Source organism: Eleginops maclovinus, chromosome 1 (assembly GCF_036324505.1).
Source record: "Eleginops maclovinus isolate JMC-PN-2008 ecotype Puerto Natales chromosome 1, JC_Emac_rtc_rv5, whole genome shotgun sequence".
Classification (NCBI taxonomy): domain Eukaryota; kingdom Metazoa; phylum Chordata; class Actinopteri; order Perciformes; family Eleginopidae; genus Eleginops; species Eleginops maclovinus.
Window position 1 is genome coordinate 562,487 of NC_086349.1, and position 26,931 is coordinate 589,417.

Sequence of the window (26,931 nt, forward strand, 5' to 3'; positions counted from 1 at the left end):
CACACATTCTGATATGTGAAACCACTGGGGCCTTAATATGTGGAGTATTGAAAAAGTCACTTGTGCCTTTATCACTTTATTCTTTTTTTAAGTAATAATTTCAAACAGTTACAGTGTGACTGTCAAATTTGAAATGTTTCATTTCGTGTCATAAAACATGGGACATTGTTATTTACAATGTTTATTTATAGTTTTGCAGTATCCATATATACTTAAATCAATGTTATGTACAACTCTGGAAAAGATTAAAGACCACTGCAGCATTATATGTTTCTCCGGTTTCACTATCTATAGGGATGTGTTTGAGTTAAATACATTTTCTTTTTAATGATTGTATTCTATAAACTACTGACAACATTTCTCTCTTTTGGAATTCTACAGACACTGTCTGTTCATGTTGAGAATGAGATTTAAGAAACATTTTGAGTGGTCTTTTTCCTGGAGCTGTACCAATACACATGTAATATATGAAATACATATTTGTAATACTCTGTGATTCACATGTTCTTTTTGTAAGGGAGGGTCAACAGTTGCATGTATATAGTTAAAGACTTGGAAGATGTATTAACCCCTTTAATCCCACTGGTCAGAACAGACATGTGGGGCCTAGTATAGATATGGTGCTCCTGGGGATTAGTGCATATAAGCAGTGAGCTGTGTGAGTATGTTAGCTGTGTGTGAGTGTTAGTCTGCCAGAGGTCAGGGTCAGCCTTTGCTTCACTGTTGAGTACACTTGCTGGGCAGCTGGCCTTTACATGGAATTATTAACACGCTTTGCTGCCTTAACAGCAGCAACTGAAGCTGAGCTGCTAATCTAACACATAAAGAAATGCAGCAGCATCAGCAGCTGCACATTCCTGCTAAATGTAATCCCATCCTCTCCAAGCTGAAGTCTGTATTACATATTTATGTCAGTAAAAATAGTGAAGAACTTCAATGAAAAGTTCCAAATACTGCAGCTGGGAACTCAACAAACGCTTTATTTTTGGTTTGGATTGTTTAATCTTAGTGCAAACACTCAGTCAAATCATAACAGTGAATAAAAGATAACCTTGTAAAATCCAGTATTCCTTTTTGTTTTAGCTTTAAGGTTGTCAGAGAGTTCCACACTGTCCGAAATAACCTTTGCATGATAAGCATTGTGTGTCAAGTATAATTATACATTGTATTACATGTTCAAATCCTCCTCCATGTTTAATGGCTGCGCTATTCCCATTAAATGTACATTTGTGTTGAATATAATTTCCAAAGAATTCAGCTTGACATAGTTAGTGTATTTGTAAGTATCATAAACTACAGTTTATGTGGTTTTGAACCAAGTGGCAGCACAATGGAGGGACTGGAGGGACTGGAAGAGCATGCATGCAGCCCTCCCATCAGGGTATGGATGTGAGAGCACATGTTGGCATGGATTGTAAAAGCAGTGGTTGGAAGATGTATGTTGGGACCCACCAAAACTAGATGCTACATCTCAAGGGGTTTAATCGTGATAAAACAAAACATTAAGATTAAGGCAACATACTGAGATGGATCGATTGAATCTAGTAGAAACACTTGATGAAAATACTAGTGTTTTTTCTCCACTGACGATGGCTGATTTCTTACTGTGTTGACAAATCTGTAGTTAGCTGCCTCGCATTTTTCTCTTATTTGTATGTAATTCTGTTGAATAATACAGATTTTAGCAATATGATAAAAATCAGAGGAGGAAATACTTTCCCCAAAGGAATAAACGCTATAAGCAGTAAATAGAATTGTTTCCTTCAGCCGCCTCACTATTTTCTGCATCAAAAACAACAAGCGTTCAGTGTTCTACACAAAGCTTCATCATAATATGTTCTTTACCTGATGATCATGATGCTCTTTGTTCTCTCTTCAGGTTATTTAAATGTTTCCATTGCACCACTTCCTCCTGTGGTTATTGGAGACACAGTCACACTGAAGTGCAACTTCCAAACGGACGGCAACCTCCGAGAGATTGTGTGGTTTCGGGTGAGCACGCAGGTGATTTATAAATGAAGTACAAATAATGTGTGTGCACGAATGACTTAAACATGCTCCAAAATAAAGTAAAAATGTAAACATATATGCCTTCTCTGTACAGGAATTGTAATGAAATAAGATCTTGTCAAACCAGAAGTACAGTGGGGCAAAAAAGTATTTAGTCAGCCACCAATTGTGCAAGTTCTCCCATTTAAAAAGATGAGAGATGCCTGTAATTTTTATCATAGGTATATGTTACGTCCCCACTAAAGTCTAGGGGACCTGGAGACTGTAACACGCGACAACCAATTAATGAGTAAGTCAGGTTAAAGGTCACAGACAATGTTTATTTGTACTCACAAAAGAATACACAACAAATGTTCTTCAGGTGAGGAGGAGGAGGAGACAAGGGAGATTGTGCCAAATAAAAGAAATAAATATAACAAAAACCAGGCCTATCTCTACATCTCTCTTCTGAAACAAACTCAAACAAAAACCCTCACTTCCTGAACTACTAACAAGTGGACAAAGCAAAATACAGGGGTGGCAACAATCCGCTAACCTAGTGTGTCTAACATAGGTTATCTACGTGATGAGATGTAAAGGGTACCCCAACTTACCTAACTCCTCCACCTCCCACCACACACACACAGTCACAACATATAGCATAGGATACGCGATTGTCACAATAGTTTAACACGCAGTCAAATTCAGTCAGCAGCAGGCCCAGCAGTGAGACCGAGAAGGCTTCCTGGTTGTCTCCTTTATGGCTGGTCCTGGGTGCTGATTGGTCAGCTGAGGGTGAGGAGCCAATCAGTCATCAGTCAGAGATGCCCAGGCAGGTACTGATCAGCTGCTGATTAGCTGTAGTGAATGACAGGGAGTAGAGAAAAGAGCAGGAGGCAAGAAACAAAAGTACAGCCTGCTCGGCACGTAAACACCCCCACACATATAAATCCAAACAGTATGTTTGGACCTGACAATACCCTTTACATAGCACGAGATAGTGCATCAGCCAGAATATTATCGGCTCCCTTTTTATGACTTATTTCAAGGTTGTAGTTCCCAACAATCAATGACCAACGCATAAGGCGTTGATTGTGATTGTACATTCTTGCAAGAAAAACCAGGGGATTATGGTCAGTATATACCTGAATAGGTTTGACACTGGAGCCAACATAGACCTCAAAGTGCTGCAAGGCAAACAATAGGGCTAAAGCTTCCTTCTCAATGGTGGAGTACTTAACTTGATGTTTGTTAAACTTCCGGGAGAAGTAACTCACGGGATGATCGATGCCCAGTGCATCTGGTTGCAGAAGAACGGCCCCTGCTCCAACTCCACTGGCATCGACCTCAAGCTTGAAGGGTATCGAAAAGTCAGGTGCAGAAAGAACAGGAGAGCAACACAGAATACCCTTAAGGCTTTCAAATGAGTGTTGGCACTCCCCAGACCATACAAAAGGTTTGGAGGGACTGGTCAACGTAGTCAGTGGGGCTGCCACCGAGGAGAAGTTTCTGCAAAAACGGCGATAGTACCCTGCCATTCCCAGGAAGCGGCGAAGTTCCCTCCTGGTGGATGGCACCGGCAGGGAGGCAATTGCCCTGATCTTTGCATCAGCAGGGCACACCTGCCCTTGGCCAACCTGTTGACCAAGGTAGAGGACGGTACCTTTTCCAAACTCACATTTGGCAAGGTTTAGTGTTAGGGATGCAGCCGACAAGCATTTAAATACTTCACTTAAGGTATCAAGCATGTGACATCCAGCCCGTATCATCCTGAAAGTCAGGGGGCACTAGAGAGATTTCACCAGACCATGAAATGCATGCTAAGAAAACATTGCCATGAGTCTCATAGAGATTGGGATGATGGTGTTCCTTTGGTGTTATTCGCTGCCCGGGAGGCTGTTCAGGAGTCTCTAGGCTTTAGTCCTGCGGAGTTAGTGTTTGGACATGAGGTCAGAGGACCATTAAGGGTTCTTAAAGAGCATCTGATCATGCCAGAGAATAAAGTTTGCAGTATCCCGGAGTATGTTGCCAAACTTAAGGAGCGTCTAAAGCGGGCCTAGTGGTTGTCTTTAGCTCAGGAAAAAGGATCCCGGACGAGCCCCCATTTGTGTTACGTCCCCACTAAAGTCTAGGGGACCTGGAGACTGTAACACGCGACAACCAATTAATGAGTAAGTCAGGTTAAAGGTCACAGACAATGTTTATTTGTACTCACAAAAGAATACACAACAAATGTTCTTCAGGTGAGGAGGAGGAGGAGACAAGGGAGATTGTGCCAAATAAAAGAAATAAATATAACAAAAACCAGGCCTATCTCTACATCTCTCTTCTGAAACAAACTCAAACAAAAACCCTCACTTCCTGAACTACTAACAAGTGGACAAAGCAAAATACAGGGGTGGCAACAATCCGCTAACCTAGTGTGTCTAACATAGGTTATCTACGTGATGAGATGTAAAGGGTACCCCAACTTACCTAACTCCTCCACCTCCCACCACACACACACAGTGTCAAGTACCCTGGCGAACACTTTAGACATAAAGTTGGTTCCTTGATCCGTTTGAACCACCTTGGGTAGACCAAAGAGGGAAAAAAACTTCAAAAGTGCCCTGGTGACGACTGGAGCAGTGATTTTCCGTAGTGGAATGGCTTCTGGGAACCTAGTGGAAGCACACATGACAGTTAAGAGAAACTGATTTCCTGTTTTAGTTTTTGGCAAAGGTCCCACACAATCCACAATCACTCTTTCAAATGGCTCCCCCATTACTGGAATGGGGATGAGAGGAGCAGGGTGAATCACTTGATTCGGCTTACCAGCAACCTGGCATACATGACATGATCGACAATGAAGAACAACATCTGACTTGAGTCCTGGCCAAAAGAAATGTTTTAAGACTCTGTCATACGTTTTTGTTACCCCCATGTGACCTGACCACAGATGATCATGAGCCAAGGACATCACTTGAGAACGATAGGCTGTTGGCACAACAACCTGATAAATTGCACAGGAGTCTGACTCTTCACAGGTCTCACTAACCCAACGACGCATCAATAGGCCATCCTCGATAATGTAGGCCCTCTTCTTTGACTTGGCGTCGTCCTCACTGGTAACAGAAGAGAGACATTTGGAAAGTGTTTTATCACTTAGCTGGGCTGCCAAGAATTCTTCCCTAGAGGCAGGCAGTTGTACAAGTTCTGTGCAGTTACGGGATGATCCAGCACCAGCAGACCGGGCCTCCTCGGGCAGCTTGTCCGACTCAGTCGTGACATGAGGAAACTGCCCTGTAGCAAGAAAAGAGTCAGACAAGTCATCTCCATATTTTTTTGACTGGGCCCTTGTAACCACACACGCAGGAAAGATCTCAGGAAGTACTTCAGCTGTTCTACCTGCGTCTAAACTTAAATCAGGAGCATGAATGACCTCCGGTACTGGCCTAACTTTGCCCCCTGCCAAGTCATTACTAAGAATGAAATCCACCCCTTTGATGGGCAAGGCAGGGAGAACGGCTACTTTAAAGAACCCTTTTACAAGAGTTGTGGAAATATAAACATTGTGCAAAGGGGCCGCCACTAGTGTCATGCCTACACCTTGAACAACAGCACTTGAACAACACGATGAGCTGGACGTTAACGGTAAGATGCCTTCTCTGATGATAGACTGAGAACCTCCTGTGTCCCTAAGTACCTGCACTGGCAGCTGGTCTCCAGGATCCCCTGTTAAAGAAACAAAGCCCTTTGAAATAAATGGCTTGAAACAGGGATCAGGTACATCATCCTCCTGTGATCTTTCAATGTCCGATAGTGACACTTCTTTAATGAGTCCCATGCCTTTTGGCGTTTGTAAACGTAGTGAAGGTTGCTGTTTGCGCTTCAAGGTAAGACACTCTGAAATAAGGTGACCTGTTTTATGGCAGTAGTAACACTCACGAGGCCCCCGAGGAGGTGATGGTGGTCCTCTAGATTTTTCAAAAGGAGTGGGGCCAAGATCAGGTCTCCCAGTTTGAGACACTGCAGCCTTGTCTGGGTGCAAGGAAGAAGAAAACACACTCTTGTGAGTGAGTACAAATTCATCCGCCAAGACCGCTGCCCTAGACAGTGAAGTGACCTTCTGCTCATTTAAGAATATTACCAACCTTTCGGGCAAAGAGTTCTTAAAATCTTCTAAGAGAAGCAATTGACGAAGAGACTCAAAACGATCCTTCACTTCACTTGCTGCACACCATTTATCAAAGAGAACAGCCTTTTCTCGCGCAAACTCAACAAATGTCTGCGTAGCAGACTTTTTGCGGTTTCTGAATTTTTGCCTGTAGGCCTCCGGCACAAGCTCATAAGCACGCAAGATCGACTCTTTAAGCACCTCGTACTGCAAGCTTTCTTCCAAAGAGAGTGACGATACCACTTCCTGAGCTTTACCGATTAATTTGCACTGAAGTAGGATTGGCCACATGTCTTTAGGCCAATTTAGTGCAGTTGCAATTCTCTCAAAGGCACAAAAATATGAGTCAACCTCTGACTCTCTAAAAATTGGTACCAAAGCAATATGTTTGCTAACGTCAAAACGTTGAGTATGAGGGTCTGTGAGCGAAGGTATTGACCTCCCAAGTGTTTGTGACAAGGTCTTCTCTGAAGAGATTCTCAGGGCTTCGATTTCAAGCCGCTTCAACGCGATCTCCTTCTCAGCTTCTATCTCTAACTTGCGAATCTGCAGTTTGTGTTCATAGTCTGCTCTACGTGCCATTTCCTTCTCCTGGACCTCCAGCTGAAGACGGGCAAGACGAACCTTCAGTCTGGCATCACTACTTGAACCTAAGCTACCTGGAGAGAAAGCCTCAAACCTAGGAAGCGTTGCTGGAAGAGCCTCAAAAGTAACCTTGTCAACTCGAGGTGTAGTTAAGATAGCCTGACCCTTCTGTTCTAAGAACGAAGCGCCAACAATGGTTTCCCTATCATCAACAAACACATCAGACCTAGGCTGAGTTGACAAGACTGGGCGTACAAGTATTTTTAACTCCTCAAGTTTTTGCAGAACTATCTCTCTTAGCTCTTTTTTTAAACAATACCTGTCTACCGAAATGTTATAGTTAGCTGCAATACATAACAAGTCATCTTTGCGACACAAATCCAACTTATCAAAACTTGGATTTTTGATGAAATCCTCTAATTCAAAACCCATTTTCTCAGCCAAACTGTCACAACTTCAGTGACTTCTCAATAGTGGTTGTCTTTAGCTCAGGAAAAAGGATCCCGGACGAGCCCCCATTTGTGTTACGTCCCCACTAAAGTCTAGGGGACCTGGAGACTGTAACACGCGACAACCAATTAATGAGTAAGTCAGGTTAAAGGTCACAGACAATGTTTATTTGTACTCACAAAAGAATACACAACAAATGTTCTTCAGGTGAGGAGGAGGAGGAGACAAGGGAGATTGTGCCAAATAAAAGAAATAAATATAACAAAAACCAGGCCTATCTCTACATCTCTCTTCTGAAACAAACTCAAACAAAAACCCTCACTTCCTGAACTACTAACAAGTGGACAAAGCAAAATACAGGGGTGGCAACAATCCGCTAACCTAGTGTGTCTAACATAGGTTATCTACGTGATGAGATGTAAAGGGTACCCCAACTTACCTAACTCCTCCACCTCCCACCACACACACACTGTCACAACATATAGCATAGGATACGCGATTGTCACAATAGTTTAACACGCAGTCAAATTCAGTCAGCAGCAGGCCCAGCAGTGAGACCGAGAAGGCTTCCTGGTTGTCTCCTTTATGGCTGGTCCTGGGTGCTGATTGGTCAGCTGAGGGTGAGGAGCCAATCAGTCATCAGTCAGAGATGCCCAGGCAGGTACTGATCAGCTGCTGATTAGCTGTAGTGAATGACAGGGAGTAGAGAAAAGAGCAGGAGGCAAGAAACAAAAGTACAGCCTGCTCGGCACGTAACAGTATACCTCAACTATGAGAGACAGAATGAGAAAAAAAAATCCAGGAAATCACATTGTAGGATTTTTAATGAATTAATTGGTAAATTCCTCGGTAAAATAAGTATTTGGTCACCTACAAACAAGCAAGATTTCTGGCTCTCACAGACCTGTAACTTCTTCTTTAAGAGGCTCCTCTGTCCTCCACTCGTTACCTGTATTAATGGCACCTTTTTGAACTCGTTATCAGTATAAAAGACACCTGTCCACAACCTCAAACAGTCATACTCCAAACTCCACTATGTCCAAGACCAAAGAGCTGTCAAAGGAGACCAGAGACAAAATTGTAGACCTGCACCAGGCTGGGAAAACTGAATCTGCAATAGGTAAGCAGCTTGGTGTGAAGAAATCAACTGTGGGAGCAATTATTAGAAAATGGAAGACATACAAGACCACTGCTAATCTCCCTCGATCTGGGGCTCCACGCAAGATCTCACCCCGTGGGGTCAAAATGATCACAAGAACGGTGAGCAAAAATCCCAGAACCACACGGGGGGACCTAGTGAATGACCTGCAGAGAGCTGGGACCAAAGTAACAGAGGCTACCATCAGTAACACACTACGCCGCCAGGGACTTAAATCCTGCAGTTCCAGACGTGTCCCCCTGCTAAAGCCAGTACATGTCCAGGCCCATCTGAAGTTTGCTAGAGGGCATTTGGATGATCCAGAAGAGGATTGGGAGAATGTCATATGGTCAGAAGAAACCAAAATAGAACTTTTTGGTAAAAACTCAACTCGTCGTGTTTGGAGGAGAAAGAATGCAGAGTTGCATCCAAAGAACACCATACCTACTGTGAAGCATGGGGGTGGAAACATCATGCTTTGGGGCTGTTTTTCTGCAAAGGGACCAGGACGACTGATCCGTGTAAAGGAAAGAATGAATGGGGCCATGTATCGTGAGATTTTGAGTGAAAACCTCCTTCCATCAGCAAGGGCACTGAAGATGAAGCGTGGCTGGGTCTTTCAGCATGACAATGATCCCAAACACACCACCAGGGCAACGAAGGAGTGGCTTCGTAAGAAGCATTTCAAGGTCCTGGAGTGGCCTAGCCAGTCTCCAGATCTCAACCCCATAGAAAATCTTTGGAGGGAGTTGAAAGTCCGTGTTGCCCAGCGACAGCCCCAAAACATCACTGCTTTAGAGGAGATCTGCATGGAGGAATGGGCCAAAATACCAGCAACAGTGTGGAAACCTTGTGAAGACTTACAGAAAACGTTTGACCTCTGTCATTGCCAACAAAGGGTATGTAACAAAGTATTGAGATGAACTTTTGTTATTGACCAAATACTTATTTTCCACAATAATTTGAAAAAAACTCTTTAAAAATCCTACAATGTGATTTTCTGGATTTTTTTTTCTCATTCTGTCTCTCATAGTTGAGGTATACCTATGATAAAAATTACAGGCCTCTCTCATCTTTTTAAATGGGAGAACTTGCACAATTGGTGGCTGACTAAATACTTTTTTGCCCCACTGTATATCCACATATCATTCCAAGAAAAAAATCAGATCGTATTTAAACGTTACCATGGTGAGTGTCAAGAGTAAGGATTTCATAGGGAGGGCCCCATACAAGAACAGGAATTATGAGTGAAATGAGTGAGTAGACTCTGAGTCTTTGCCGAATAAGTGACACACTAGTATGATTTCCATCCAAACCAGTATGGAGCTGCGCAGTCTCTTATACGATAGTAAACTTTGTGTATTAAAATGTTGCCCCACAAACCTGTAAGAAGAGACATAGTTCAACATACTTTTCATAAATTCTGATATGGACACCCTGGTCAGGTGGCCGTAGTACAGAGAGAAAATGACATGCGAAAGCAGAGAGGAGAAACTTTTAAATATTTAACAGCTGTGCTATGATTTGCTGGTTGGTTTAACAAGAGCAGTGAAACGCCCACAATCAGTTGATGGGAGGCTGAGTGTAGAATAAAGATAGTCCTCCAGAATGAACTCGGAGACCAGGGTGCTGCGCTGCTCCATAACACAGACAGAATATTGGACTACATGTTTCCAAGGTCACAGCTGCTGTATTATTATAGACTCAGTGAGAATAATGTTTGTTTGTTTGCCTCCCAGGTGACAGAAGGAGGAAATGCCAAGCAGAAGATCTTCACCTATGATGCCATGTACAACACCAACTACTCAAACATGGAGGACTACCGTAGACCTGAGGACCTGGTCTACCAGTCCACTGTGCGGTGAGAAAAGACAAGCTGTGTTCTATTAACACTTATCCTTTTAAAGACAGAGCTTTAGAGGGAAACTAATCTCCAGAAAATGATCAATTGAAAAGGGAAATGATAAAGACCCTCAGTGATGTGTGTATATATGTGTATGTGAACAGGCTTCCTGAGGTCCAGATGGAGGATGATGGCCTGTATGAGTGCCATGTGGGGATCTATGACCGAAGCTCCACAGGCAGAGTGATTCTATCCTCCAGCAGCATCACCCTCACTGTCATAGGTATGTACTGTATTCCTTTCTGGTAGTATCATACATTTAAAAGAAAATCACAAACAAAAATAAACGTAAAGGTCTCCTATTATACTATTTGAACAATATATTGTAGGCCCATATCTATACAAAACATGTCTGAAGTGTTTTGTTCAAAATAGCAAACAGATCCCCCATTCTAGCATGCTTCCTCCCCCTCTATCTCAGCCCTGTTCCTGAAGTGCTGATTCTGTGACTGTAGCTTTAAATGAACTAGCTGCTGCTGGTCACGCCCCTTTGGAGATCCTGGCCACCCCCCTTTGGAGCATCACGATCTCTCTTCTAGAAATGGCAAATCCGGATCTTTTTACGGACTCAAGGTCTTCTGAGTCAGTCATTGAAGAGTCTTTTGAGTCAGCATCACCAAGCGCGTAGAAATCCTACCGGTGAAACAGGAGGCCATAGTCTCCAACTTCAAATAAATTCAATTGTTTTTTCTGTCTTAATGCTTGTTTATTGTTGATTGGCTTCTCACACTTGACTGGGTGAAATCGTCAAATTATCTGAGAACAGTAGGCCTATGCATCTACGTTATCATAAACAGAGCTGACACTCAGTGAAAACCATGACGAGTCCGACCGGCGAGTTTGCTGTTTAGAGCTGTGTGGAATAATCCACTCATTCAGTCCGCTCACCGAATCTGTGTCTGTGAAGTTCTGCTGACTCACTCGTAGGCTACTGTTCTGGATCATTGATCTGGATCCACGGATCCCGCGAATCCGCGAGTCCACTATGTTTCCTGCTCTAAAGGAAGTTTCAGTGGGGATCTCTGGATCTGCCACGGTTACTGCTCTGAGTCTGAAGAGTCTGCAGGAAGTGTGTCTGATCCGCTTCCCCTGAGCCAAACGATGACTTGTGGTGGCAAGCGGATCCAAGTCCTTATCTATGATAAACTATGGACCTTCTGTTCTGGTAGCTACTTGCTAAAGGCTAGGCAGATGGACGGGGATATGTTGTGATGCAGTTTACATGTTATAGGGAGCGTAGTGAATGAGGCAATTTATAGTTTCAATTTGTACGTCACCAGGTGTAGGACTGAAAGGAATCAGGTTAATGTAGTGGGGGGACTCGTGACTCCCGGGTCATTATTAGTATCCGGGTTAATGATCCAGATGAATCAGGACTCGTCCATCTCTACTCTCTTCTGAAGAGAGTTTTCTACCCGGAGAAACTCAGCTAAATGCTGCCGTGATTAAACGCCATATGATGTTCCAAACCATATCCAGCATTATTTCTGAAACAGTATGGAGCTCAAACGTTTCTCTCTCTCGGTTTACCACAAGGACAGGACCTTTATATTACACATAGTCTCTCCAGTACAGTGTTAGCTCTGAGTGTTAGCATGCTTGCTAATGTAAACACAGAACATAATGCTTCCAGAACAGAGTGGCGCATTGTTTCTGATACAGCACATAGCTTGCTCTTTCTCCAGTGTTTACCACTAGAACAGTGACATTATGTATTATATATAACAACTGTAGTGTCCCCGACTGAATGATGGTTTAACTCTTGAACTGGTGGTAACTGTTTAACCTCCTAAGACCCGAGCTGTTTTTTTATATGCATTTTTTATTTCTCTTTGCTATTTGGGCTTATTGGAACCTGATAAGTATAAAAACTAAGTATCATCTTTTGACATGATGTACTTTTAGAGAAAAATGATGTCCACATATGTGGACACTGGGTCTGAATTTCCATAAAACACATTAAAGTCACCTTTTTGTAATAGAGTGAAAAACTATTTTATTTCAACCTTGAACACAGCAGTTTTTTCAACTTTCAACTATTGTTTGTGTTTTGAACATCATTGTGAAAAAACACAACAAAATGAAGAAAAACAAAACATTTTTGCCCCCTTTGGAGAGTCACAGTTACAGTATGTGTTATGTGAAATTTTGCATTGCAGCAGTGTGTGTGTGTGTGTGTGTGTGTGTGTGTGTGTGTGTGTGTGTGTGTGTGTGTGTGTGTGTGTTGTGCTGCAGTGTATGTGTGTCTATGTGTGAAAGGCTGTGTAACAGTTGCGATCGCCTTGCAAGCACAAGAACACTTTGCAGGTCACACAACGCACTCGGGTTCTTCCAGTGCAGCCTGCTACCCTGCAGCGCGCCGCGTTCTTCAGGCTGATCATCTCTGGGAGATGGGCATTCGCCCTCCTGCGGACCGAGACATGGGGCACTGCCGTCACAGGACGTTTGTTCCCTTGATTTGAGTTGTCTTCTTCCTCTGACTGTTCAGAGAGGTCTGCATGGCTTCCTTGACCGTGATGCTGGGCCAAGAGGGTCGTAGCAATTTCTGTACGGAACTCAAGGAACTGCATGATGCTCTTCTTTGGTGCAGCACATATTGCGAGGTCTTTGCGGTAGAGTAGCCAGCTGTTACCTAAAGCCAGATCTGTGAAGTGCATTAGCATCCGCATCGTCCACTTCTTAGTACGGGCGCTCATGCGATAGTAGCTAATCATTCTATCGATCAAATCCACTCCACCCATCTTGAGGTTGTACTCACGGACAATGCTTGGTCGCGAGACAGTCACATACTGTTTCAATTTCTTGTCCCAGCGCTGGCAGGTGTCTTCAGGCTCTGTGCCATGAACAACAGACATCATCAATACTGGTTTGTTGTCATACCACTTCACTACACACAACTTTCCATCTTCAGTGGAAAGTTCTGATGAGGTACCTCTTCCTGTGTTTTTCATGGTTTTGTCAGAGGGTAGCTTCTCCTTCGCGCCAGCGAGTCTGTTCTTCATTATTGTACCAGTAATGTACATCTCCTTCTTCATCATTTGTTCCACACCTCGGATGCTTGTGAAGAACCGGTCACAATACACTTTTGTGCCACGATGCAGAGTTTGACACAGACGAGCCAAGACTAAGCCTCCCAACCCCAGGCCCACCTCTTCTTCGACCTGCTCAAGCAGTGCACCTGTACCTTGATACAGATCAAAGTCCAGCACAATGCCATCTGCTGTAGCACAAACGAAGTTCTTGATGCCAACTGGGTTTGGCTTCATTGGCAGATATTGTCTGCATGGACAGGCTCCTGTGAAAGGAATCATCTGCTCATCAATAGATGCGCATTCAGGTCGATTCTGAGACTTGCAGGGATGAACCTGTATCTGTCCCTGTCCCTGAACCTGTCAACAAGTGTTGTAAATAAGCATTTTGCTTCCTATCCTTCACCTAGCCCTTAGGCCCTGCCTAAAATAAACAAATATCCACTGGGTCTTGGCTAACCATTATTTGCACCACGGAGACGTTTACGTCCTCTGCTGTGCTCAGTGGGCTGAGGAATGGGGTCCTCATCATCACTACTGTCATCCTCATCCTCACTGCTGCTTCGCTCCTGTGTTCGGGGTTGGTAATTGGCATCCAGGATGGGATCATCGTTGTCAGACAAGTCTTCCAAATCTGAGTTGTCTCCATCATTTAGCCAAAATTGCTCCAATGCTGTTTGCACAGAAAAACGCTCTGGAAATAAAAACATGAAAAAATCAAATACAAACCAATGTCATTTATATATGTATGTATTTCTTTGTTATTTATTTCACTGGGACAGCTTTTCAACTGCACCAGAGATAGCTATAAACAACTCTAGCTATTAGCTATAGCAAGGCACATTTTTACTAGCATATTAACATTTTTAACCCAACTAATTTATGTATTTAGTTATTTAATTGTTATTTATTTCATTGGGACAATGTACAGCTTTTTAGCTGCACCAGAGTTAGCTATAAGCTATTTTACTCGTGCACATTTTTGCTAACATATTAGCATTTTTGACCAACCTAAGTCCCAATGTACACATACGTGTACATCATGTTTAGCAGCATACCAAATTGTTATTTTCACACATTTTTTGTCAAATTTGCATGTCATGACAAACGTACAATGCTTTGATAAATATCTAAATCAGAAAAAGCCTTGAAATATGATAGGACTTCTTACCTTGTCGAGGTTTGTGTTTGGAGCTGCCACTTGAATTATCCCTTGTGTTTGCCGCCATTTTTAATTCTTACCGTAGTGTGTTGTACTCTTCTGACACCACCAGATGACAGTGTAAGTGTCCACATACGTGGCCATGAGGCGACAGTTCAGCAGAATTAACGACTGTGGTCATATGACCAAAAATGTGATGTCCACGTATGTGTACGCCAGGTCCTAGGAGGTTGTATAACCTTGCTTGCATACAAATTGTTTCCAACAGAAGAGCTATAAAAGTAGAAATAAAATACAACAATCGGTTACCGTCCCACAGACAAAACCCCCCACATCCCTCAAAAACGAAGTCATACAATCATAGCTCCCACCAACAATACATCATGAAACATTATCTCTTTCAACTGAACATACATATACACAATACTGCTCTGTAACTACATGAGCGGAACACAGCACTGTCGGCTAATAGGCTAATAGCAGTTTCGCTAATTCAAAGCATGAACACAAAACTCTGCAAAAACCGCGAAAACAACAAAGCATAACATCACTCAACCTATCAAATAGACTTGGAACAAACCTTGTGCCTGTATCAGCCAGGTGCTGAAAACCCAATTTAACGACTTATTAAATGTTCATTGTAGCATTATCCATCGTCATTACACGTGTCACCTTTACTGCTTCAGTGTGCGTGGGCTTCCGGTAGAAGTTCTTTCAAAATAAAAGTCTGGATCTTATACTACCAAAATAAAAGTGCAAAAAGAAACTCGTTTACACTCCCACTAAATTATGAGTGATTTTGTTAACTTTATGAATAAAGCACAAATACTTTCTGAACTCAATTTGACCTTTAACCTTTAACTCTTACTCTATAAGAATGTCCATGAATAAGTCTTCATACTGTAAAGGATATGCTTGTGCAGTGAAGAGGATGGTCAAACATTCTCCAAGAGCAGGATCAGCTTCTGCACTGGACGTTCGACAATGGATGGCTTTCCAGAACACTGTCCCACCTTTCCAGTCTGCTGGTCTCCAATACCAATCTTGACTCTTGTCACTAGTCCATCTTTGTCCGTAACTGTCTCTATAACTTTTGCCAACTTCAACTCATTCCTATAGGCAGATCTGCCATACACTGTTCTTCTGTGAACCTCCTGAGTAATCTGCATGTAACACACTGATGCAGGTAGGTTGCCACAGCTCTGTTGATTCCTTGAATCCAATATCCATGTGATCTTATCTGATTAATGCCTTTACCTTGATGTACCTTCTCATGATAATGAGCTACTATTGTCCTGGTAATGGGATGGTCCTTTGGGATTATCACTGGATGCTTGATTGAGTCATGGAGAGATGCCTTTTTCAGTCTTCCTCCCACCTTGACCAGTCCGTCTTGATCCAGAAAGGCATCCCTCTTGTACAGTTTACTCTGACGAGGGAGCTGAGTTTTCTTACTGATCAACTTGATCTCTTCTGGATATATTTGTCTCTGTAAATCCCTTATGATGACACGCTGTGCATCCTCTCATTCTTGTACTGTGCTGTGATTTGTTGACTTATCTCTCCTAGCACAACGGATGAGACGAGCAACAGCTTGAGTTGCCTTTGACCATGAAGAAAACTTTGTCAATCGGTCTTGAAAGACTCACTTGTTCCCCTGTTTCTGAATCTTTTTAATTTCAGGATCTCCAATCTGTATTTCTGTGATGACATCTGCAGCTGGTGGTATTTCGTTCTCCAATAGAAACTGAGGTCCTGTGAGGCAGCTGGATGTGAGAATCTCATTTGCCCTTGCCACCCATAGATGCAAGATCAGCAGGGTTATCGTCAGTAGAGACGTATCGCCATTGCTGAGGAATTGTACTCAGATGAATTTTCTGTATTTGGTTTGAGACAAGCGTGTGGAAACGATGTGCCTCGTTGTTGATGTACCCCAAAACCACTTTGGAGTCAGTCCAGAAATATTCATCGATATCTGCCAAACCAAGTTCCTCCTTCAAGGTGTTGCTTGCTGCGACTGACACAGCTGCCAACTCTAGCCTGGGATGGTGGTCACCGTAATTGGAGCCACTCTGGCTTTTCCCATAACCAGAGCACAATCTCCATCTTCATTTCCATCCTGAAAGTCAGATTGCAATATTCTTAATGCATCTGCTGGAGTCACTGGAGGGAGTTCCTTGACAGCAACTCTGTGACACATAATTTTGAAGCTTGGTGAGTCATTTTGGGATGATTTGAAACCCACAATACTCCATCCTAGATCTGTACGAATTGCATAAGGTTCACTATCTCCTCCTGTGACTACCTGCGTTGGTGCCAGTGCTCTAGTAGCATTGTCCATCGTCATTACACGTGTCACTTTTACTGTTTCGTTGTTCGTAGGCTTCTGGTAGAAGTTCTTTCAAAATAAAAGTCCAGATCTTATACTACCACAATAAAGGTGCAAAAAGAAACTCCAAAGGTTATTTACAACAACTTTACTTTAAGTCCCTCCCGTACAGCATCTGGTCCGAGTGTTAGCAGTGCATCCTAAATGAATTGTTCTAAATCATTTCAGGGTAAAATTTTTGGTGCACATGGGTTTTTTGCAGCCTAAAACACCACAGCGTGTGGTCTTCTTAGACATCCTGTTGAATAAACACAGAAATGGTAGCGACATTTTTTGGGGGGCGGGGATGTGAAAAAAATGTAACTGAGATTAAAGTCAGAATTCTGACATCTTCTAAAAATAGAAACACCAGTAACCCTCAGAGTCCAGTGATACGAAAATTAAACTCTGCATTAGTTACAAATAACTGTGGTTTCATGCCGTCTGGAAGAGGTTTAAAATGTCCATGTCAGAGTTCGGTACCTTTTGTCATTACCCGATTTGCATGTCTGCCCAGCTTGCACTGCACAAGCGTGAGATGGTCCGCCATATTGGCTACGTACGGCAACCAAATAGGACACTTGACGTCCAGACGGCGGCCCGATTGGCACTGTGTAAGCGAGAGTTTTTCAGCCATAAACTTAATCTATATATTTAGAAATTGTGTTGGTTTATGATAACATTTATATATGATAATGTCTGAAAAAAATGCTCAGTTATATGGCCCTGCAAAGAAATTCCAAAGCTGGGAAAGACCTTTCAGATTGAGCAACAATTGTCATAAGAAAATACTGATCTAACAACATTGTTTTGTTCTTGTATCAACTTTTTTATGGAAAATCTTGTATGTATTTTTTTTTTAAATAAAATGAAAGACATTCACAGTTAAGAATTCGCTATGAATTATTAATGCAATACATGTTTTGCATACAGTAAATATGTCTTCAGTATGATAGCTGTGAAACAGAAGTGAAATCCATTTTTCACTTATTAGAAGGTAATTTGCTAAAAGGAGTTCTTAAATACTCTGGAAATTGTGTTGTAATAACAATAACTCATCTAACTTGTTCAGATTAATGTTGACAGGTTTTTTGAGGTTTTTTTTGCGGAACGTCTCTGTGTCAAATGGCCTACTTGGGTTGCTGTACGTTACTGTCCAATATAGCTGACCAACTAGTGCTTGCGCAGTGCAAATCGACCAGAAATGCTAATCGGGTAGTCACACCTTTCTCCATGTTTCTGTCCCCCCCACTTCTTCTTGGTACTGGTTCATGTGAGCGCTGCAGCAGTCTTAGGCCCGCCCTTAATGCTTTCATTGGTTGAGACACCTGAGGATGCCCATCCTAAGCCAATACTGAACATCCCACCCCTCCTGTGACCCATGGTTTGTCTGTATGTGTATTCAGAGCCAGTGGGAAACAGACTTTCAAAATAAGAAAATAATAATGAGAAAAGCGAAAAAAAAAAATTGCCGGGGTAAATTAATGAATGGGTTAACGCGGTAACAGGGTATTAACTTGCCCAGCCCTAATCAAAAGCTGCAATGATGGAAGTGTAAGTGAGTTTAGTGCATGTGAGTATAGTGAAAATCACTTGGGGGACCAAAAAATCTCATCCCAACAATTTGCCAGGACCTACAGTATGTGTGAGAGAGGTCGGTTCACATTAAGGTCGAACCTCTACATAGACAGACTGAGGGGGTCACTGTTAGGACGTATCACACTATGTCACGGTTGGGGGAAAAGGACCCAAGCACAGAACCAATAGAGGAGGCAGGGGTACAAACGTAGCACAAAGGGCGAGCTTTATGTATAAAAAAGCTGAAAACAAAATGCAGAACAACAAAGGAAAAGTTTCAATCGGGTGGACGGCAGGGGAGCAAGGCAGAGGCCGATAGGCCCCAGAGACAGGGGCGTAGGTCATGGCGAGGTAACACTGGGGGCCGGAGACAGGGGCGAAGGCCGAGGCAAGGGAACTCTGGGGGGCGGAGGCTGGGCCGGAAACAGCGCAAAAGACGGGCCGGAGCCCGGAAACTCTGGGGGCCGGGCAGGAGGCCGACGGAGCCTGGCGTAGGCAGCGGTTGGATCCCGCTGGAGGACGGGCAGGAGGCCGGCGTAGGCAGCGGTGGGACCCCGCCGGAGGACGGGCAGGAGGCCGGCGTAGGCAGCGGTGGGACCCCTTTGGAGGACGGGCAGGAGGCCATCGTAGGCAGCAGTGGGATCCCACTGGAGGACAGGCAGAAGGCCGGCGTAGGCAGTGGTGGGATCCCTTTGGAGTGTGGCCTGGAGGGTGGCCTGGAGGGCTGCGGGACCACTGCAGAGGACTTGGAGCAGGAGGCGGGACAGGGACTCGAGTCAGGAGGTGACGGCAGGAACCCCCCAACGGAGCAGGAACAGGTGTTGGCGGGACCCCCGGTGGAAAAGGTGACGGGGAGACCCCCAACGGAACAGGAGCAGATGTTGGCTGGACCCCCGTCGGAACAGGTGATGGTGAGACCCCCAATGGAACAGGAGCCGATGTTGGCAGGACCCCCACCGGAACAGGCGACGGCAGGACCCCAACGGAGCAGGAGCAGATGTTGGCAGGACCCCCATTGGAACAGGTGATGGCGTCGGCTGGACCCCCTGGCAGAACAGGTCTCCACGGGACCCCCAACAGGACAGGAGCAGGTGTTGGCAGAACCCCCATCGGAACAGGTGACGGCAGGACCCCCAACCAAGGGGCAACCTCCGGGGCTGAGCAGTGAAACATATAGGGAAGTGCCAAAAACTGCAGTTCATCGAATGGCTGCGTGGCCTGGCTCCAAAACAGAGCAATTTACATAGACCCCACCCCAAGTTAAAATGCCAATTTTTACAGCAGAAATAAACATGTTTACAGTGTGGTACAAAAATTGATTTTGGTCTCTATAGCTAATTTCCCTATTCATGACAACTGTGAGGAGGGTGAATTTCTATATATTTCTCCCGTTTTAATTATATTAAGGCTTAAAGTTACTCATAATTAAGGGCATGGTCGCTTTGATTGACAAGATAGCGCCGTCAGTGGGCGATATCCGCTAGTTGTCTGCTCTGCTAGCTCCGCTAACAGCCTCTGCACTGATAATGTGTCTTGTTTGGTATAATTCCTTAAAGCAGCAATAATAACTATGACTATGCAAGCCAGTATCAATAATACATTTACCATCACATGTAACTTAGCTTATTAAACGTATTAAAAGTAACATTGTAATCGAGTGATCCATAGAAACGACTCATGAACTGAATCATGTGAAAATTAAAATTCTGTTTCAAATTAAACATTAACGTTATGCTGATTCACGGTAACACTGGCCACATTTCTGGTCAAAATATAGTGTTGCAAATTACGTCTATATTTGAAACAACCATTTTTAAATTAGTGCTGTATATTCTCAATAACAGATAGATCTTTACATCAAGCTTTGTTGTATAGTTTCAGGTTAACTTGCACTCACCTCCATCATCATGAAGTGCTTTGAGCGGTTAGTCAAAACTTTTATCACCTCCTCCCTCCCTGACTCACTGGACCCCCTGCAGTTTGCCTACACGGCAAACAGGTCCACGGATGATGCCATCTCCCTCACCCTCCACACTGCCCTCTCCAACCTGGACCAGAGGAACACTTATGTGAGAATGCTGTTCATTGACTACAGTTCAGCATTCAACACCATTGTGCCCTCCAAACTCATCATTAAGCTCAGGGACCTCGGGCTCAACAGCGCCCTCTGTGACTGGTATGAGCTTCCTGACGGGCAGATCCCAGGCAGTGTGGATGGGGAACATCACATCCTGCACCTTGACCCTCAACACCGGAGCCCCTCAGGGTTGTGTGCTCAGCCCTCTCCTCTACTCCCTGTTCACGCACGACTGCGTGGCCACACACAGCTCCAACACCATCATCAAGTTTGCTGACGACACGACCGTCATCGGCCTGATCACAGACGGGGAAGAGACGGCGTACAGAGAGGAGGTCAGAGCCCTGACATCTTGGTGCCAGGACAACAACCTCCATCTCAACGTCAGCAAAACAAAGGAGCTGATTGTGGACTACAGGAAGAGGCATTGAGAGGCACACACACCCATCACCATCGACGGGACCCCTGTGGAGAGAGTCCGCAGCTTCAGGTTCCTCGGGGTAAACATCAGTGAGGACCTGACATGGACACATCACACCAGGGTCATATCCAAGACGGCTCGACAGCGGCTCTTCTTCCTCCGCAGGCTGCGGTAGTTCAACATGGACTCCAGGATACTCTGCAACTTCTACAGGTGCACCATCGAGAGTATCCTGACTGGCTGCATCACCGCCTGGTATGGCAGTTGCACCGCCCTCAACCGTAAGACTCTACAGAGGGTGGTGAAAACTGCTCAGCACATCACCAGGACGGAGCTGCCATCCATGGAGGACCTCTACACCAAGCGGTGTAGGAAGAAGGCTGGTAGGATATTAGGACCCCCATCACCCCAGCAACAATCTGTTCTGTCTGCTGCCGTCTGGCAGACGGTACATTTCTGTACATTACAAATTACTGTACAGTGTATTTAAATACTTTCAATGTATTCCACATATGAATATATTTTACATCCTTAAATCTTTATTGTTGTTATTGTAAATATTCTTCTCTCTTTTTGCACAATTTTATTTATCTTATTTGCACCATGTATGTTGAGTTGTTGGAGGAGCATGGGATATAAGATTTTCATTGCCAACATATACGTTGTATATGCTGTGCATATGACCAATAAAACCTTGAAACCTAACTTACCTTGAGTAAGATGACCGGCAACCGGAGCAACGAGACCGCAGGGTGTGCTGTTGACTTTTAGCGGGATAGCGCCGCGAGTAGCATACGGTAGCATGTAGCCTAGCTTGGAAGACTTCGCTAGCTTGGTAGCTTCGAGCTAGATGCTCGTGTTTCAGTAGCCACGCCCGCTTCAGCTCCAACCCTATGTCCATATTTGGATTAGCCGGGAGCGGGCGGGAGGTAGACTGAGAAGATGTCGACGGTGGGAGTCGCCCACTTTGAGCTTCATTACGGCTCTTCACAAACCTATGGGTGACGTCACTGATACTACGTCCATTATTTATACAGTCTATGCCCCCAACGGAGCAGGAACAGGTGTTGGCGGGACCCCCGACGGAAAAGGTGACTGCGAGACCCCCAACGGAACAGGAGCAGGTGTTGGCGGGACCCCCATCGGAACAGGTGATGGCAGGACCCCCAACGGAGCAGGAACAGGTGTTGGTGGGACCCGCGATGAGACAGGAGAGGATGGAGTGGGCCGGACCGCAGCTGGAAGCATGGCGGCCGGGCATGGGCCTGGAATTGTGGCGGCCGGGACTTGGCCTGGAAACAACGTGAAGGCCGAGGCTCGGCCTGAAAACGTCATGGAGGCCGGGGCAAAGCCTGGAAACATCATGGAGGCCGGGGCAAAGCCTGGAAACGTCATGGAGGCTGGGGCAAGGCCTGGAAACATCAGGGAGGCCAGGGCAAGGGCAGGGGCAAGGCCTGGAAATGTCACGGAGCAGTCTGTGTGAAAAGGGCTGCAGCCCCCAGGCTCACCAGCGTAGCGTTCTGCCGTTATGACACGAGGCTCCGGAGCGTATCCAGTCAGGCCAGAAGCTGCGGGCGGAGGTACAATAGCAACCATAGGGGCTAGCTGGTGTAACATGGCGGCCATCTGCTGCATCTGGATGGTGAGATCAGCCAGTGCTTGTACCTGGGTTGAGGTTGCCTGGTGGGTCTCGGTAGCTATCATGACCTCCTGTCTTGGGACGGTATCCTCAAATAATTCAGCTGGGTCCATTTCTGGTCGTGTCGTACTGTCGCGGTTGGGGGGAAAAGGACCCAAGTGCAGAACCAATAGAGGAGGCAGGGGTATAAACAAAGGGCGAGCTTTATTTATAAAAAAGCTGAAAACAAAATGTAGAACAACAAAGGAAAAGTATCAAAATGAAAACGCAGACAAACCGGTGGAAAAGGGAGGGCTGACAAGGGAGATCCAAATCATTACAGGGAACAGGCAAACGACGACGACGCAACAAAGAACACAAAGGAAAGACCAGACCAAATGCAGAGGAGGGTAATCACAAGAAAAGACACAGCTGGGAAGGGGAAGTGAAACACAGGGGCAACAGGTGAGCATGATCAGACAATCAGACAGGAGGGAAACTAAAGACGTGACAAAACAAGATACATTTCAAAATAAAACAGCAAACTAAAAATACAGAAACTGAGATCCTAAAGCACTAAGGTTGAAAAAGACAACAATAGACAAACCCCAGCTACCAGTCTTTTTGAAAAAAAGTCTACAAATAGAGGCGGATATCCACCTGAGCATCGAATCCCAACAAGAAAGTTCCTCTGTTGAAAGAAAAACTGTTTTTACATGTTCACAGTACAAGTGCTGCTGCACGGTCATCACTCACTCCCAGCCTAACCCTGATGTATCATGACTGGATGAATACTAATGATAACTTATAATGTATGTTCATTTTTGTTCTCTCTGCAGTACCTCCCAAATCTATCTCTGTGGTGGCAGCCAACAGCCCCGCTCCTTTCAGCCGCTACGAGGCGCAGAACTTCTCTCTGGTCTGCATCGTGACGGGAGCCAAGCCCGGGCCCACGGTGAGATGGAGCAGGTTCACTCTTTATCTCTCGTGAAGGTCTCCATCTTCGAAATTGCTTCACTGCTTTGTGTGCTAGGAAGGAAACCTTAATTACATATATTGGAAATGATGTTGCAGCTTTGCTCTGAACGCCCTAACTCTTTGGCAAAGTTTTGGGGATTGATATCAGGAGGATAGGACAAATGAATATGTGATTGCTTTTCTTTGCCATAAGTTGTGTGCCACCATGGACGGGATGAAATATTTCGGGATAGGACCTTTAACACACTTGAAATGTTCTCGCTTGCTTGGTTTCAAAACATAACACATGCCATAATCTGGTCATTTGGAAACGTAACACCAATGCTATTTTTCATTGCTGTTGCCGGCCACTGTTGCTCACGTAAGTCTAATACTGATACACCCCCTGTATTCTCAGATGCACCCCAAGTCATTTTGTTCTGGAACCGGGCCTGCTCTGTACTCACAACCTTGGCATGTTCTCCCTGGTTGACTGATGCAGTGCGTGCTGACAGAACTATTCTACAGCTGAAAGGAAATGGTGGAAATCCAAACACCCGGATGACCCCAGTACCCATCAGTCTCTCCTTTCCTCTTTCTCTCCTTCAATTTCTACATCAAAAAGCATTTTCTGCGCATTACTGTATTTTTACGGTAACCATAATGGAAAACAACTTCACAGCCTTTTGATGTAAAAGAGAAATACAGTGTATATGTGTATTTTTTTTTATGTACAGTAAATTATTGGCATCAGATGTTTAATGTGATTTTACAGTATCCATACTGTTACATACAATATAAACACAAATTGTATGCATACATTCAATATTTATGTGTTATTTAACATTCTTGTGAGGAGTCCCACTAAAATACTTTAAAGCAGTTTAGGATAACTTAATGTTAATCTTGAATGCAGATACAATACCATTAGAAATGTATTGACCTGTGGGCAACAGCTACATCTCTTCAGCTAATGAAAATGGTAGCAATGAACATCTTAGTATTTATATAATTCAAAAAACTTTTATTCAACACAAGGACAGTGTCAACATAAATACTGCAACCCAGGGAAACAAGCCTAAGAGAAGATAGTATCAAAATAAAATATGAGACAAGCCGTGGAGGCCGTGGATCAAACAATCGTCCAAGAGTGTGTTGTCCTCCTCCACCTGAAACTGAAAGTGAGAGCAGAAATCTAAATGCATCTTATGTAAACATCTGTACACTCAAAGAAAAATGGCTTATCTTTATCTGTCAATCTATTAAAAATAGACCAAGCAGTATCAGGTGAGGACTTGCAATTAGAGTGAGGGTTCTCTCAACATCAGCTGCAGTGGCAGATACCTGTAGGGAACAGACAAATGTATAGCCTACATCAAATTAAGAACATTCTTTAAAGGACAATGAAAAAAAAAAAAATCAAGCACAAAAATCTGGGTGGGATTAACCATAGAGGTAAAATAAGTAAGTCACGTCCATGTGTGGCGTGAATGTGGATAACACTGTTAAGCTTTTATCAGTGTCTATAAGGACAAGCAACTGTTTTCCCCTCTCTGATGTGTGTTTTTAAATTAGAGTAAAAGGCTCTGTCTCTGCAGGCGTGTCGGCTTCGATATATACTGTTTACAGCACCGCACGCAATTTCCCAAAAATACTCTAGTGTACTGTAATTTCAGCCTTAAAGATCTCCTACTGTGCTATATTTGAACAATATATTGTAGGGCCATATCTGAACAAAACATGTCTGTGAAGTGTTTTGCTCAAAATACCAAAAAGATCCCCCATTGTAGCATGCCTCATCCCCCTCTATTTCAGCCCTGTCCCTAAAGTGCTGATTCTGTGACTGTAGCTTTAAATGAACTAGCTGCTGCTGGCCACGCCCCTTTGGAGCTGCTGCTGGCCACGCCCATTTGGAGCGTCATGATCTCTCCTCTGAAGAGAGTTTTCTACCGGGAGAAACTCAGCTAAACGCTGCCGTGATTAAACGCCATATTATGTTCCAAACCACATCCAGCATTATTTCTGAAACACTTCTCAGTGTTCACCACTAGAACAGAGACATTATATGTATTATATATACAACAACTCTAAGTCCCTCCTGCAGACATCCTGCTGAACACACAGAGCTGCCTACTACTGCCTTCAGCTTTATATTGCGGACGATAGGTTGGGACGTGTCACGTGGGCGGTATGTTGCCAGGAGTTCAATGTAAAGCCAGCCCACATTTCGGTTATGAAGTCATATCGGCAGCAAATCTGGATCAGCTCGTTTGTACCCCGTTATTTAGAGATGTTGGTAAGGAGGAAAAAAGAGAGGGTTGTATTTTCTGACTCTGTGAGTCTCCTTACACACAGGGGACACATACTTATGTATAAAAGACAGCAAAAAGTGCATTTTGTATAATGGGGGACCTTTAACATACTGTTAAGGATCTCTGTGCTGTTAGCTGAAATTGTCAATCCCACAATGCTTTGGTAATTACAGTTCAAAACGAAACTGTATTAAATAGAAACAGTATGTAAGTGTTGATAATTTGGCATAAATTAACAGCAAAGGTTTACAGTGTAGGGTTATGGTAGTTAAATAATGAAGATGGCAGACACAAATCCCTCTGGTCACGTGACCAGGTACAAACAAAATGAGTACAGCAACATCAAGCTGCGAGCTGCCCACAGATGTACAGATATCTAATGATGTGTATGAAGTGAGCGAGAGGTTGCGTGAATCAGATAATGTAATGAAAATGAGATAAAACAAAATGATTACGTAGTGATATAAATGCTACATACTGTATAAGTACATGATGTAATCACATTTTGATTACAATGAAATATCTTTCCATGCATGGTTGGTGGGACCCAGTGACGGATGGTATTTATAAGATGTATCAGGTTTGTCACTGAGTTACCGAGTGTTCAGAAAGGATTTTCCTAATCACAAAGAGATGTGAAAGAGAAGCTTGTTACAAAACAAGTTACAGGTACAGTATTTCATGTTCTGTAAACCTCTACAGCGCTTCATGTCAAAGGGAAACAGAGTATAGCCACCACATTTATTTGACAGACAATACTTGATGCGTTATAAAATGAAATACAGTACGTCTGTAATGATCAAACTAACACATTTCTTCTGCCCATCATAATTAAATGCCGCATGTTAGAGGAATCCCAAGATGAAACCCTATTGTTCACACACATGCGCACAGCAGAGCACACTCAGTGAAATCCACTCCAAGTAGCCGTCCACTTTCCATATTTCAAGTCTGTTTGGGGACTTTAACCAGCAACCCTACGATTCCCAGGCCAAGCCCCTAATGACTGAGCCACTGCCGAATGTTTGTTACTATTTTAATAAATTGTTAACACACACACACACACACACACACACACACACACACACACACACACACACACACACACACACACACACACACACAGTAATATACAAATCATTGAACTAATAAAAATGACATGAACCAGCTCAGTGATTGACAGCCTGT

At 43.9% G+C, this 26,931-nt stretch overlaps 2 protein-coding genes across 3 annotated transcripts in view; one reads left to right on the forward strand and one right to left on the reverse strand.

The window, feature by feature from the left end:
- The window catches only part of LOC134868419 (immunoglobulin superfamily member 21-like), a 34,407-nt gene that overhangs the window by 2,852 nt on the left and 4,624 nt on the right, over nt 1–26,931 (forward strand). Inside the window, exons 2-5 of one of the 2 annotated variants that reach the window (XM_063889541.1) lie at nt 1,880–2,004; nt 10,058–10,179; nt 10,326–10,444; nt 23,314–23,429. In XM_063889541.1, the coding sequence (XP_063745611.1) occupies nt 1,880–2,004; nt 10,058–10,179; nt 10,326–10,444; nt 23,314–23,429 (482 nt within the window). The remainder of the gene's footprint in view (nt 1–1,879; nt 2,005–10,057; nt 10,180–10,325; nt 10,445–23,313; nt 23,430–26,931) is intronic. The other variant, XM_063889548.1, reaches the window with a different exon arrangement.
- LOC134881316 (piggyBac transposable element-derived protein 3-like) lies at nt 12,016–14,530 on the reverse strand. Its single transcript, XM_063908588.1, has 3 exons — nt 14,422–14,530; nt 13,711–13,944; nt 12,016–13,516 (listed from the first exon to the last, which is right to left on the reverse strand). Exons 1-3 carry the CDS (start codon nt 14,477–14,479, stop codon nt 12,468–12,470), a joined length of 1,341 nt encoding a protein of 446 aa, XP_063764658.1. The 5' UTR covers nt 14,480–14,530; the 3' UTR covers nt 12,016–12,467.